Consider the following 14,798-nt stretch of genomic DNA (forward strand, 5'->3'; position numbering starts at 1 on the left):
AACTCAGGAGAGGGGAAGCCTTTGCAGGCAAGGAGAGGAATCGAGTGTTGTGTGCACTTTGAGTGAGTGGGACCAGCTCTTTTGCAGGGGGTGCCTGCTAGAGGCAGAGAGAAAAATTAAGACATATTTTGTTTTAAATGAAAAATGACTGGCATTCCCCCCCCCCTTCCTGAAAACGAAAAGTAATTTAATTTATTAGTGGTTTACTTTATTTGACAGCCTCTCTATGTACTTGATGCGGTTTGTTACACTGAATTACCCTTTAATAATGGGTATATATAATACCAGAGCCTGCCCTGCAGGTTGGCTCCGTAATTGAAGACGGGATGTGCTGAGGAGGGCTCTGTGCTGTTGAGGATTGCCATGGCAATGCTAGTGGGAGCCGGGTGGTTTAGGCAGACACCAGCTTGGACTCTGCATGCTTCAAAAGGAAAAAAAAAACCAAACCAAGTTTCAATTTCTGTCACGTTGCCCCATTTGTTGGGCGCTTTCTCTTCGCCGTCACTGACCACCCCGAGCAGCCCCCTGCCCGCCCAGCTGGGCTGGGGACCCCGTGGCTGCAGCACCAGGGCAGCCTGTGGGGTCCTCCCTCGGACCACTCAGTCTTTTCCTTTATTGTATGTTAAGCAGCAATGCAGCACTGCAGCATGGGTGCCTGTGGGCCACTGGGACAGACCCCACGGCACGGGAGGGACGCTGCTGGGGCAGGCAGCGCACTAGGGAAGGTGCAGCCGAGAGCAGTCCTGTGGTGGCGAGCGGGATGAACGGGGAGAGGGGTTTGGAGGATCTCCTCTGCCGGGGGTTTCCGTGCCAGTGCTGGCACAAGGTTGAGCTGTCGCAGGGATGCGCCTCAGGCTCCCGCATGGTGGCTGCGCTTCCAGCTGGCTTCAGGCCAGACTTAAGTGGAGAAGAGATCAAACCCAGACAGGCACCCAGCCTGCACCCAGCAGCTCTCCCCTTGGCTGTCCCGAGTCGGGGGTTGCCTTTCACCCTGGGAATTCTACTGTTGTGGGACAAGATCCCGAAGCCGGTGTGTGCTCCCAGCGCATCCCTGGCTGCTCCTGCCTCAAAATGTTGGCGCTTTCAGGTTTAAGTACTTATCGTTGATACCCTTAAGCAGAAGCTCACGGCACGTGGTGAGAAGGGGCATGGGCACTTGCTGTTTTCCATATTTCAGTGCAGATTCTTGCCACTGCAATAGATAAAAAGTCCTGCCTTAACAAAATACTCACGGATGACCAGGTTTGCTCCCCTTGCGGGGTTTTACCTGGTGATGGACCAAGTTCCAGGTGTACAACACTCCCCAGAATTTGGCTCTGAAGTAGCATGTGGAGGTTTTTCATGGCTGAAGAGTTTATTTTAGCTCTGTGATTGTGAGTAGCTGCTGTATGAGGCTGGGGTAGGGAACGGCGCTGGAGCTGCAGCTGGCCACGCTGTTCCGGCAGACCCAGCTCGCCCTGGCTGCTTCGCACTGCAGTGCACGCTGCTGGGCTGCTGCCAGGGACGGGGGCTGGCCTGGGGTCGGACCGCAAGCTGTGGTCAGGCCACACAGCATCATCTCGCCAAGTGAAATCCTCTGCCAAAGCCTTTCCTGTACTTATTCTTGTGCCCGGTGAGGCCGGGTGTAACCGTTGATCCCTTTCCCTTTGGACAACCGTCATGTTTCCGACGGTCTGAATGACAGCCCGGTCCATGTAATCCCTGAGCAAAACGCGAGCCTCCATCCCCAGATGGCTGAGCAAGGTCCTTCAGCAGCAAACGATGCATCATTGCCTGTGTCAGGCTGAATTAGCAGGCAGGCTCGTCACATTAAGCTCAGGCTCTGAGCTGGCAGTCCCTGTGCTCTAGTGTCACTCGAGCTGGCTGTCACACTCCCGTCCCCACCTCTGCAGCCATGGGAAATCTCTTTGGGCAGCACACAGATAATATACACAGTAATGAAGTAGCTTGAGGGAGTAGCTTGCTGGCAAACGGGAGCACAGAGTGACACCTTTCTAGAGTATTAAGTTGCCTTGAGAGCATTATGTCTGAAGTTATTACTTACACTGCTCCTTGCATACACTATTCTTACCGCATTTCTCCATCCCCCAATGTTTACATGAGTTATGCTTATTAATCTAAAGGCAAATGTGTGTAGCTCCATTTCTAGTCCCTCCATCTGTCTCTGCCCTGCACATTCCCTTTCCCTGTCTCTTCTCATCTCTTGCCTCTGTCACTCTGATCTGAAGCAAAGGCAAAAAAGAAAAATCGGTGCTGACCTGGCTCTCTCAAGAAATACATTTCTGTTTGAAATGCTCCAGGAATTTCCGATTCTGGCTAACAGTGACAAAACAAGGCAGAAGTGGCTTTCTTGTTTTTTTTTTCAAAAGCAGAAATGGTTGCTGCAGCAGAGATCCAAGCCTGGTTTACTGGGCTCTCACTGCAGTCTAACCATACGGGTGCCTCTTTCAAAAGTAGAAGGTGCTTGAGTTTGCTTGTCCTTCTGTTCATACACTTAGAAAAGCGTTAGGTTTCCTTGGTGGGGGTGTGTGGAGAGGTGGGTGGGATGGAGCACCAGCAGCCAGTGCTCTGCAGGCACCTGCTGTGGCTGTGGAGGATCCCCCCATGCCGGGTGCTGGCAGGGGTCGGGTGGGACGTCCAGACCGTGTCCCTGGGAGCTGACACTGTGCTCACGCTGTGCTTCCCCTCCTGCAGGTACCCGTGCTGCGGCCCATGGACCTGATGGTGGAGGCCACCCCCCGGCGGGTATTTGCCAATGCCCATACCTACCACATCAACTCCATCTCTGTCAACAGCGACTACGAGACCTACATGTCAGCGGATGACCTGAGGATAAACCTGTGGAACTTTGAAATCACAAATCAAAGTTTTAGTATCCTTTGGTGCACACTGCCCAGCAGATCCTGGGACGGTCCCAGCCTGGCCAAGAGCAGCAGTGAGGGGGGTGCCTCGGCTGGCAAGTGGGGTGCGAAAGCCCAGGGAGCCCAGACATGAGCAAGTGTCAGTGAGAGAATGAGAAAACTGGACAGGGGAGACGGGTCCCTGCCGAAGGAGAGCGGCGGAGGGGGGACCTGTGGGGTCCGGCTCTGTGGGGAGCAGCAGAGCTGTGCCCATGTCTGCCGTGATGCTGACCAAGCAAGTACTGCAGCATCTCGCCTGGCCCCATGCCTGCACCCCCATCGGTTCCTTGGTACAGGAGCTTCACCCTGCGGCAGAGGCTGGCAGGGGCTCAGGGGTACAGAATAGCTGCCCGCTGTGCACCTGACTGCAGAACGTCTGAAATCCCCAGTCCCCAGGTGTCATTACCAAGGCACCTCCCTCTTGTCTCTGCCCGTGCCACCGGCGGGGCACCGGGCTGTCTGCGCAGGCATGTTCCAGCATCACACTGAGCCGCCTCCTGTGCCGCGCAGGGCTCAGCTGGCACCGTCGCGACTGCTGCCGCCTGGTGCGGGTGATGCGTTTTTGAATTCTGCCTGTAGGGTCTGCATGGGGCGGGTGGGAGGGGGCGGGTGTCCACAGGTGATGGAGAAGACAGATGCCTTGGGGAAGACGGAGAGAAGAAATATTAATGGTGCAGTCTCCGTCATACCCTGCAGCAGGGTGACAGGCTGCCAGTCACAGCTGTACAAATGAGGTTGTGCCAGTCACCCTTGTAACAGCCGCATCAGAAATAATAACGGGGCACTAATCATTGGTGATATTTATATAGTATTTCCTACTGAAAAATCCTCAGGGCATGTGCTAGATTTAGGCAGCTGGAGAGAATTTCAGCAGTCACAGGCTGGTGGGAGCTCAAAGTGGGTATGTTTGAGCAGGGCTGCAACATGTGCTGGGTTTCAGGGAGGAAGATGAGGAGTGCTAAATTTGGGTAAAACCTCAGGGAGTTTAGATGGCCTGGGGGAGACTGGCCAAGGTGCAAGTGCAGCGCCCAAAATGCTTGCTAAGAATTAATGGAGAAACATCACCACCGGGCAGTTTTCAACCCAGCATTTCAGTGACCTCAAGCACATGAAATATTTTTGAAATTATGTGTACCTGGGCAGCCACTCCTGGGCTGTGGTAGTTTTCTGTTGGTCATTGTGCTCTGGGATTTTTTGCCCCTGTTGATTTTGGTGCAGTTACTCACCATGCCCCGGCACTGCCATACGAGATGTTTACTGTGGCATGGGGTGAATGGTCAGAGTCGGGTCTTGTGGCACGCAGAGGGGCTCTGGGCTGTGGTGCCGGAGCTGTGGTCCCCAGCTGCACAGCAAACGTGATGGATGCTGGCTTCCCCTGCACGGTATAGGGCCAGCTGGGCACTGCGGTTCTGCCCCAGGGTGGTGCTGCTCCCCCGGGAGCACCTGGTTTGCACAGGGCAAGGGGAAGCCCAGGTGCCCAGAAGCATCAGCTGGAGGGGCAGCGAGAGGGGACCCCCCAGGAGGAGCGGGGTCTAGCCCAGGCTACCTGGGGCTCCTTGACTCGCCCTGCCAGACATTGTGGACATCAAGCCAGCCAACATGGAGGAGCTGACGGAGGTGATCACGGCCGCCGAGTTCCACCCGCACCACTGCAACACCTTCGTCTACAGCAGCAGCAAAGGCACCATCCGCCTGTGTGACATGCGCACCTCCGCCCTCTGCGACCGCCACGCCAAGTGTGAGTACAGCCCCTGCCATCACGATGGCTGCGTCGGGGTCCCCTTTGGGTGAAAAGAGCCCAAAAAAGGGAGTGCGGAGACGCACCTGGGCTCAGGTCTGCCCTTCCACCTCCTGCGGATGTGCCAGGCTGTGGTCCTGCCTGCCCCTGGGTGCTCCCATGGCCACCTGCCCCCAGCCCTGCCCAGCCCCAAAAGGAGCATCTTCCCCCGTGTCCCAGCCCCCTGCCCTTTGTGGGAGCATGTTAAACCCCCCAGCAATGTTTCAGCAGTAGCGGATCTGAGGGGTCACTGGATGCTGGCGCACAGCCGCTAAGAGCTGTTAGTGCCAGAAGGCAGGGAGTGCTGTGTTTCTTCAGGCTGTTTGTCTGAACAGCCCCATGTCCTGTTGTCAGCTGTGGTTGCCGCAGGGGTCAGGATGTGCAGAAGAGCCCCCTCAGAATCTGGAGTGAGCTGGTCAGGTAGGGACCTGGTCCTTGGTCCTCACCAGGCTGATGCGATGAGTGAGGTGCTGCTGAGGCAGCTGAGCTCCTGCCCAGCCTGTACATGTCAGGAGGTTGTTACTGGGAAAAATCATCTTTATCAGCAACTGCTTGGTAAAATAGTGGCACAAATACCTACAGCACTTATGGGTGTGCTGGCAAATGCCTGCTGCTGTTCCTTGTGCCCTAGCAGTCCCTGGAAGGCAGCTCTGTGCTGAGTGCAGCACTGTAAGTAAGATGCAAATGTGGGACAGACCTGAATGGGTTTAGTATCTGCCTGAAAGGCAGCGAAATAGGGCAGAAACAAGGGCCAGTGTGACTGGACAGCTGAACCCCTGTGTCTCCTGTTCTTGTTTGAATTTTCATCAGAAAATGGCAATTTCTTGTGGGAAATGAAGGAGATTTTTGGTATTCTAAGTGTGATCATGTTATGAGAACAAGATGCACAAACCTGGTGCAACATATTGGAGTCCCGTGCTCATAATCTACCTCCAGAGAGCACCCGGGTGTGTGTCAGGCATAGCTTTCCTAGAGGCGACAGGGAATCACACACCACCTAATGCTTCTGGGCTTTCAAGCTGCGGTCGTGGTCTGATACCTGTTTTTAAGCTGGAGTACAGTGGGTGGAGAGGGCAGCTTGCATTGCTGGCTGGAGATTCAGAAATACCAACAGGCGTTTTTCCCAAATCCTGAGCAAAATACACTTTTCTCTTACATTTCCTGACCATGTCTTGCAGTCCCACAGTGACAGCTCCCAGCTGAGAATCAGAATACAATTAAGGAGCAAACAAAATTCATTTTCCTGACACTTCAGCAGCAGAAGCATCCCGCTGGCTTTTCCCTTTGTTTAGGTGCTGCTGCGTCCCTCCAGCCCTCAGCCAGCACACTGGCCAGCGGTGAATCCCAGCTTGGTTTGACCTCTCCTGTGGCATTTCCTTATTGATTTCCCTCCCTCAGAAGCATCAGCCTCAGTCAGTTGCAGTTCAGCAGATGTGTAAGTCAAAATTGAGACAGTTCATCAAAGTTCAAAATGAAAAGCAACATTGGCTTTCGGAGGCAAATCCTCCAACGGAGACATTTAATAACCGTCAATATTTAATAAAAATGCAGAAGATGGCACTGCACATCCCAGTCATGTTTATTTAGATAGATGCAGTTTGCTGCTGGCGGCCAGCTTTTACTTATGTGCTTCTCTTATTAAATTTGGTTTGCCCATTTTATTTGAGGATCCTGCGATCTGTGACGTTGTATGTGTCACCCCCAGCCGTGTAGCTTCCTAAGAGCATCAGCTGCCACACAGAGGTGCCTGCCCCACAGGGCTGCAGAGGGCTGGAGGGCCGGCGTGCTGCCGCGCTGAGGGTTGGTGGTCCTCAAGGGGATGCCTGCCTGGGCACACCATGCACAAAGAAATCGCGTGTGTTGTCTGAAGCCCCACGAGAAGCCAGAGGGGAGATCAGGATTCCCGGAGTGGCTGGTAATGCCAGCAAAAATCATCCTGTTTGAAAAACATTGGGAAAGTGAGGAAAAAACCCCGCTGGGGGTTACTGCAGTTATTTCCCCATAGCAAAAGGCATTGGGCTTTCCCCTTTTTTTTTTTAAGGAGCCACCTGTGATTGTCCCTACTGAACCCCTGAACCAAAAGGCTCAGAGCACAGCCTGTTCCCCAGAGGGGACCTTTACCTTCTGGTCTTTTCACTGCTGGCGGCCTACAGCACCACTACCAAACATATTCTTTGCCGAAAACAGTTTCAGCTTTGGTTAGAAATCAGAAGCACACAAAGCTGCTTTGATCAGGTAACCGACAGCATGCAGATTTGACCCTCCGCTAATGCAGATTGTTTCTAATACAAGCCACCCCCCACCCCCACCCCTTCTATTTGGGCAGGCGCTGCTGCCTTTTGGGCAAGCCCCAGCCAGACTCTGCATCGCTGCTGCTTTCCCTGCGAGGAGCAGGATCATGCCATGGGCTGTGCAGCCCTTCTCGGCCATCTCAGGGTCCGCATCCCCCCCGGGAGGCTGCTGGGGAAGGAGGGCAGGCAAAGGGGGCTGGCACCAGGAGAGCAGCTCCTGGTCCGTGTCGGAGAAAAATAGGTTTGTTGTGTAACAGAGAATTAGTGTTCAGAAATCCTTTCCATGAGCTCAGCAGCCCAGATCTGCTTCTGCAGAAGGAGCAAAGCCACACAAAAGCCTTCAGCTGCGAAGCAAAAATAGCTCCTGTGAGCCCCTGCCCTGCCCAGCCCAGTGCTGTGGCTCAGACCCTCTGCCTGTGTGCTGGGACCCCAGTGCTGGCAGAGCCCTTGCTGCTGCCAGCGCCGGCACCGGCGAGGGCCTGGGCATCTCGTGGCTGTGGTCCTGCTGCCCAGTGGCCATGGGGACGGTGCCAGCTGGGGCTGGGGACAGCAGGGTCCAGCCACCCCGCAGGACAGCAGCTTGCCCCCGTCCTGCCAGCGCCTGGGCTGGTGCTTGGAGCACCCTGCCAAAAGCATCGGTACCTCATCTGTGAGGAAGAGGAACATGTTCTGTTGCCTTGCTACAGATAGGAAGAATGAGGCAGAAAGGCAAATCACTCGCGTTCGGGGGGAAATTGGCACCAGACGCGTAATTTCTGCTCCTTAGCCCGTGGTGGCGAGGCTCCTGCGCCGCTGGGCTGGGGGCGGATTGCAGAGTTGATTTTTCTGATATAAAGCAAAGCTCTGTTCTGCTTGTGCTGGCTTAGGTCTTCCTCAGTGGTGTTCATGATTTATTTTCTGCATAGGTGAACTGTTGGTGGAGTTTCATCTTTTTATTGGAAGCAAGAGAAGCAGCAGAGGGTTAATGTATTTGCCCATGTGAGTGCTGCTCTGCTGTGCTTCCAGCTTTCCACGGGGCCATTTATTACCAGATTAACTGGAGCCTCAGCTGCAATCCAGAGGGGTCAGCTGCCCTGCCCGGGGCTTATGCACTTGGTGGCTCCACCGCTTTTAGTGCACAGGCCAGATGGGCCATCTTGCACATGTGAGTGGCACGTGGCCCCTGGGCCAGCATCACCCTGCTCCTTGACCCACGGGTGCTGCCCAAGGGTGGGCACCATGCGGGGTGGGCGAGGGAGCAAGCAGGCGAACCAGGAGCTGGCAGAGATGGCGTGTGCAGGTGCGCTGCCATAGGAGGTTTGTTTTGTTAACAGAGGTAATGTGGACCTGTCCTGAAACACAGCCGCCAGTTAAACCCATGGTGTGCTTGCTGGTGGCCACCAGTAACACCTCAAAAGCTTGTCAGGGAGTAACTGCTACATGGGAGTTGCCTGCTCAGACAGAACTTGGACTGATGGATCCAAAGTCCTTTTACCTGACAGGTCAGTTAATGCCACCAGTCATCTGGTGTGACCTGAGACTCGGGGTGCACGAAGGAGTGGGGAGAGGAGGAGGAGGAGAGAGTGTAGAGCTGGGCTCTGCTAGCTGTGTCTTTCCAAAGAAGGGAGAGTGAAGGGTTAAAATAGCCACATCTGGAGGAAATTAACTTCTCCCACCTAGGGGTGTGGGTTTGGGGTGATGCCTAGGGCTGCTGCTGCCTGCCATGTGCTGTGGCACTGTTCCTTCAGCAGCTGCCTGCCCTGACTTGAGATGCCCGTGTCCCACGGGCGATGGTCTGGCCTTGCTGGTTGGTGACCCTGCTGCTTGGTGAGCAGGTGTCCTCTAAAGGCTGGGAGAGGCCTGGTCTCACCCCTGGAATCACCTTTGTCAGCTCAGAGGGAGGGACACGGATCCATGGGCTGCCACATGCCATTGGCACTGGCGGGGATGAAACTAAAGATGCCAGCTCTGCAAAGCCACACCAGGCTCCAGCAAAACACCTTTGCTCCCGTGTTCCTGGTGACGGCACGTTCTCTTTACCTATTTTTTCAGGTAAGCCTTTTATAGAGGAAAAAGGTTCTATAAGTAGAGTATGGAGATCTGATTCCCTGTTAGAAAACTCTGTGTGTAGAGAAAGCCAGTTGTGCGCAGCGCTGGGAAGCTGCAGGGCGAGCTGGGCTGAGCTGGGCTGAGCTCTGTGTCCCAGGTTCCAGCTGCAGCAGAGCTGGGCAGGTAGTGTCGCCCCTAGAAACTCACCATCTCCTTCCTCCAACCCCTCGCAGGAGCTGACCATGTCCTGCTGCACGCAGTAACAGGCCTGGCAAGACCTCAGACTAAGAATTAACTAGTCAGTTGTGCAAAATCACCAGGGGGGTGAAGAACAAGCCTCTTGTGTCACCCTGAGCTCATTTAGCAAAGTGGGAAACCTCTTTGTCTTTGCAGCGCTCTCCTGTCTTCATCTGGAATCAGAGTTTCCACCCAGCAGATCATTCACTTCTGACAGGGCAGGTGTTGGGGCTGAGCTGAGGGGGTGACACCGAGCGCAGAGGGGACCTGAGTGGCAGTCACAGCCCAGCCCAAGCTTGGTGATGGCCCAGTGCAGCTTTTGGTTTTCCATTCTGACTTGCTAGTTGTCATGATTAGAGTTTAAATGAGGACTGAGAAAGAAAAGACAGGGCTTGAATTGGGGTTAAATTTATTGTTGAGCGGTTAAATTTATGGATGAGTGAAAAAACCCATTTTCTTTGAAGCTGCCCTGAGAGGGTCCCTCTGGGCAGGGGGTGCTCGGGTGCAGGGCGGCTGCAGAGGCAGCAGCTTGGGGGGGTCGTCTTCAGCAGTGCCACTTGAACGATTGTTCTCTGCGTTTGGTACCTCTGGGCTTTGTGTCGCAGTATCAGAGCCATAGTGCAGCAGGCAAGGAGACCAGCACAGGGAAAATGCATTTAGCCCGTACCAGACTTGTGCGTGTTAAATGTTCTGCGTTTTAAACAGTCGACAGCTCCTGCACCCCGGACTGCAGAGGGGAGCGGGTCCTGCGCCAGGCTCCGCTGTGCACAGCTGGATCCCACGCTCGGCTCCTGCCTTCTCGCCCTGGGCACAATCCTGGGCACAGCAGGGGTGCTGCCCTTGCTGTCCCAGGGGGCTGGGGCTGACGCTCCCACCCTGACCCTGGGAACGGCCGTAGCCCTGGCTCCTCGTCAGTGCTGGGCACAAGGGACAGAGGAGCCCTCGCTGCACTGCTGCTCCGGCATCGCCGGGGAAGGGAGCAGCAGGGCGCTGGCAGGGGCAGGGCAGCTGTGGTGCTCTGCCAGCAGGAAGGCTCCCACAGCCATGCCGGGGGATGCGGTGCCTGGTGCCGGAGGGCCGTTCTCAGCCCTCTTCGTACCACGGACATCTCACCCTTGCTGACTTGCCTTGGTGCTGCCACAGCTCTTGGGTATGTTCTGTGGGGCCTTTCCTGTTTGATAGTTGATCTGCAATTTAACATTTTCTACTTCTACAGTACCGGCAACAATTTCCTCGTGCCCCTGTACTATAAACTGGAGAGCACCTCAGCCTTGGCATAAGCTCACATACACGCATCCGTGACAAACGCTGCAGCCCTTAAATCAAACCTCACGGAGCCAGCCGACCTGATGTGAGCAAACCTGTGGTGATTACAGGGAAGACAAGTCATGGCATTCCGATGCTCTCCACAGACTGCCTCAGATCTTTATTTTCTCTTGTTGCTGTCGCTTTTCTTATTTAAAAAACCTGACGTGTCATCAGATTTCCTGCTGGTGATTAAAGGACCCAGAGCTGGGTCCTGCTGTGGGCAATGCCATTTCAGATTTGTAGAGAGGTCATTAATACTGGCACTTCAGGCATTTTTTCCACAATGCTCAGGAATTCAGGTGTCAGTACCACAGGGCTCAGTGAGGGGATGATAAATGTGAGCACATGCCGGTGCTCCTCGGGTGGCGTTGTGCAGGGCACGCTGCCTCCGCCTCCGAGGCATGGAGTGGCCAAGCCGGCTGTGGCATGTCCCCTGCTCTGGCCACTGCCAGGATGGAGCCAGCAGCCACCATGGCAGAGGGTTTGTAGAGCTGCCTCGGTGCTGGGGACAAGGGTCAAAGAAATGCAGCTGGCAACAGCATTATTCTCCAGCAGAGAAGTGAAGCGCTGTGAGCTTCTCAGTGCTCCCCAGCAGTATCCCTTAGTGCTGTGCTGGAGAGCTGTCTGCAGAGGTGGAAAGAGGAGGCTGGGCAGATGTCCCTGCGGTGGCAGCGTCTCTCTTGATGCATCTCTGTGATGCGTTTTTAAAGCCATACTTGCCCAGCTGATGTTACTACGAAATCAGATTTGTAAATACATTTAATCTGGAGCTTCATCGGTCTCCTTCAAACTGTTCACACTGTGATTTATTCAAAGACTGATCAGGTTAAATCTGTAGGTTGCAGGGGCTATAAAATATTTACATGACTTTTGGTTACGCTGCACATTGATTTCTAGAGAGCAGAAGTGACACGCAAGGCTCTAAATCTTCTGGGCTTCTGTGGTGCTGTGATAGATTGGTCACCAATGGTCTTTCTTGCTTATTGCATGTGTTAAAAACAAAGGAGTTTCAATTGTGCCAAGTCAAGTCCTTAAAACACGGGCATTTGTCTGGTCTAGGCCAAACCCAGAAGCCTGCTGTGGTGATGTCCCACAGGGATGCAGGTTTCCCTGCTCGGCTCCGGGGCCAGGGGTGCCCTGGGACGCCAGCTAGGTGCCGCCTATAGGTAGGTGCCGCCTATAGGTCTCCCCGGCCAAAGCAGAGCCTCCTTTGCCGTGCAGCAGCGTGGCTCCAGGGGTGCTCACTGCCCACATCCTGCGGTGCCAGGGCAGGGTGGCAGGTCCCTGGCCTGGGGACAGGGAGCTCCTGCCTCGGCTGGTGCCAGCACTTATCCTTTCCTCTTCCACAGTTTTTGAAGAGCCCGAAGACCCAAGTAACCGGTCGTTTTTTTCCGAGATCATCTCCTCAATCTCTGATGTCAAATTCAGCCACAGTGGGAGGTATATCATGACCCGGGACTATCTCACGGTCAAAGTGTGGGACCTGAACATGGAGAACCGGCCCATCGAGACCTACCAAGTGAGTGTGGCATGGTCAGGCACCCACAGTGCTCCTGCCCGAGCCGTGTTCCCGGGCCAGTGGCAGGGGGGATGGGTACAAACCTGATGGATGGCAGCATTGTGCCATTAAATCATGGAAAGCAAATGAAGAACAGTTAAGTGCGGGCTGGAGTGGCCTGGTGAAGTGTAACCCACATCCCCAGGTTGGGTGGTGGTGAGGAGGGGAAGCTCAGGTGCTGGTGGCCAGGAGGGCTGCCTGGCAGGCAAGTGACAGGTCCTTGCTACCCTCTGCCTGGGGATGTGGCCTGGCACTGCCTGAGCTGCATGTGGAGCGGTGGTACTGCTGCTGCTTACAGCAGAAGGGTGGCCATGGTCAAGGGCATACAATAACGGGCCGTGGCCAGTGCTGCTGGCACGGCCATGGGAGAGCCAGGGCTCACCCCCAGCGAGCACTGGGCTGGCACTGCTGTGCCGTGCCAGCTGGTGCAGGGATCTCATGCCCCATCCCTCCCTGCCGGCAGGTTCACGACTACCTGCGGAGCAAGCTCTGCTCGCTCTATGAGAATGACTGCATCTTCGACAAGTTTGAGTGCGTCTGGAACGGGTCCGACAGGTGAGCTGTGAGCTGTTCAGTGGCAGCTGCACCCTGGCACCCAGCCCCACGGGGCTCCCTCATCCCCTGCGGTCCCTTCCCCGGCCCTCGGCTGGGTGCGGGCTCTGCAGAGCTTCCCTGTGGGATCGCTGGGATCACCTAAACCCACGGCCCCATGCCCAGGCACTGCAGGGGGTGTCTTGTGGGGTCCTGGCTCTCTCCTGGATGGGTTCCAGTCCTGTCCTGCATCATCCTGCAGGAGGGTGGTTGATGCATTTAGCTCCAGATTGCCAGACTCGGGGAGTGGCAGCTGTCCACCCATATTTCAAAACGATTCACACTGAAGCAGGTGGCAGAAGGTGGCAAGACCGGTTGACCTGTCAGGATTGCCACATTTTTTTTCTCTGAACCATCAGGGTGAGTTACCGAGGCACAACTGGACCTAAAGCCCAAATTCCAAATCTAATGCGATCTCATTATGCCCCTGGATATTCAGTCTGCCCCCAGTTACGAGGAGGTTTGCTTCTAAAAACATGTGAAAATCATTCGGTTCAGGTCAGCTAGTTCTTTGCCATAAAGAATCATATCCATATGCGTTGTTATCCTGAAAGGAATTGCCTCCCCCATGTGCATTCCCTGGGTTGAGGGGGACACAGGAACACACCACCCCCCCATGCTGGGCAGCTCCGGGGTACCACGGCCGGGTGGGCTGCACAGGGTGACCCATCCTTCATCCCTCCTGGCAGCGTCATCATGACCGGCTCCTACAACAACTTCTTCCGCATGTTCGACCGCAACACCAAGCGCGACGTGACGCTGGAGGCCTCGCGGGAGAACAGCAAACCCCGCGCCATCCTCAAGCCCCGCAAGGTCTGCGTGGGCGGCAAGCGGAGGAAAGACGAAATTAGCGTGGACAGTCTGGACTTTAGCAAAAAGATCCTGCACACAGCTTGGCACCCCTCTGAGAATATCATTGCCGTGGCAGCAACAAATAACCTGTATATATTCCAGGACAAGGTTAACTAGGAGGACAAGTTGTTCTTTAGGAATCTCATGTACTGAATACTAGTAAACACAAGATTTCAAATGTTTCTTTTCTTTCTTTCTTTTTTGTTTCCCTCCCCCCTTCTTCCTTCCTATCCCTTTGTTCCGTTGCCGCCCTGCAGACGGCGGCTGTGCGGAGGCACATGCACCCGTGCCCCAGCGCCGGGGGCAGCGGGGGCACCCCCAGCAGACACCCTAGTTCTCTTTCATTTATGTGTTGGGAGCGATGGCAGATGGGGGGTGAGTGTGGGGGGGTGTGTGTGTGTGAGGCTTGTGCTGCCACCCCGGTGTCCCTGGGGTGGCGGCAGCTGGCTGTGGAGCAGGGGGATGGGGGCGTGTGGGGACAGTGGCCGCAGGCCCTTGAGCGGTTCTGGCCACAGTCACCCCACGCTCATCCTATTAAACTTGATCCTAGAAATATTCCACCTGTCATGCTGTGAGATCAGAACATCATCCCCTTTGCTGGTTTTCACGTTTGTCTTTTTATTATTATCATTTTGTGTTTTTACCAACAGAGACAGCAAAACCAAACATAAAATGGAAAAGTTCAGATTTGCAATGGACAAGCTTAAAGGGGGGGATCTGCTGCGCACCGAGACGTGTCTGCTCTAGCCAGGCTGCTGCCTTCCCCCACCCCCAGACACTCTCCCGAGGATTTGGCTTTGTAGATACTGTGGTGCCTTTTTTGGTATATGAAATACCTTTATAAATAATGCTTCCAAACTGCATTGACTGCAAACCAAATTGAACCCGGGCTTTCCTTCTGCATTTCTTGTCTTTTGCTTTGGTCATTTCTACTTGTTCTGTTGTAAGCTCTTGCATGTTGTGACTGTCTCTCTCTCTTTCTTTTTAAATTTATTTATTTATTTATTCAATTTTTTAAAAGATAAAGTATAAGTTGCTAACTTATGACCTTCTAAAAAAGAAACCAACCATATATTGCTGTTAGCACCTGACTGCTTCAGAGAGAGGCTGTCTGTGGTCCTACGTCATAATAATAATGATAATAATAGTAATCAAAACAATAATTCTTCCTCTTTGCATGGCAAGGCTGCCCCTTTCTACTCTAAAGATTGTTCAGGTCCCTCTTATACTTGAGCAACTGTTCAATAATAAAACAA

The 14,798-nt window shown here is 54.3% G+C and overlaps 1 protein-coding gene across 3 annotated transcripts in view; it reads left to right on the plus strand.

Moving 5' to 3' along the window:
* Nucleotides 1-14,798, plus strand: part of PPP2R2B (protein phosphatase 2 regulatory subunit Bbeta) — a 101,787-nt gene extending 86,989 nt beyond the window's left edge. For all 3 annotated transcript variants that reach the window (XM_080400644.1, XM_080400643.1, XM_080400645.1), the window contains 5 exons: nucleotides 2,695-2,872; nucleotides 4,474-4,638; nucleotides 11,891-12,060; nucleotides 12,563-12,654; nucleotides 13,380-14,798. In XM_080400644.1, coding sequence (XP_080256770.1) covers nucleotides 2,695-2,872; nucleotides 4,474-4,638; nucleotides 11,891-12,060; nucleotides 12,563-12,654; nucleotides 13,380-13,659 — 885 coding nt within the window. In that variant the 3' untranslated portion in view covers nucleotides 13,660-14,798. The remainder of the gene's footprint in view (nucleotides 1-2,694; nucleotides 2,873-4,473; nucleotides 4,639-11,890; nucleotides 12,061-12,562; nucleotides 12,655-13,379) is intronic.

The sequence above is a fragment of the Falco punctatus genome (genome assembly GCF_963210335.1).
Source record: "Falco punctatus genome assembly, chromosome: 8".
In the NCBI taxonomy this organism is placed as follows: Eukaryota; Metazoa; Chordata; class Aves; order Falconiformes; family Falconidae; genus Falco; species Falco punctatus.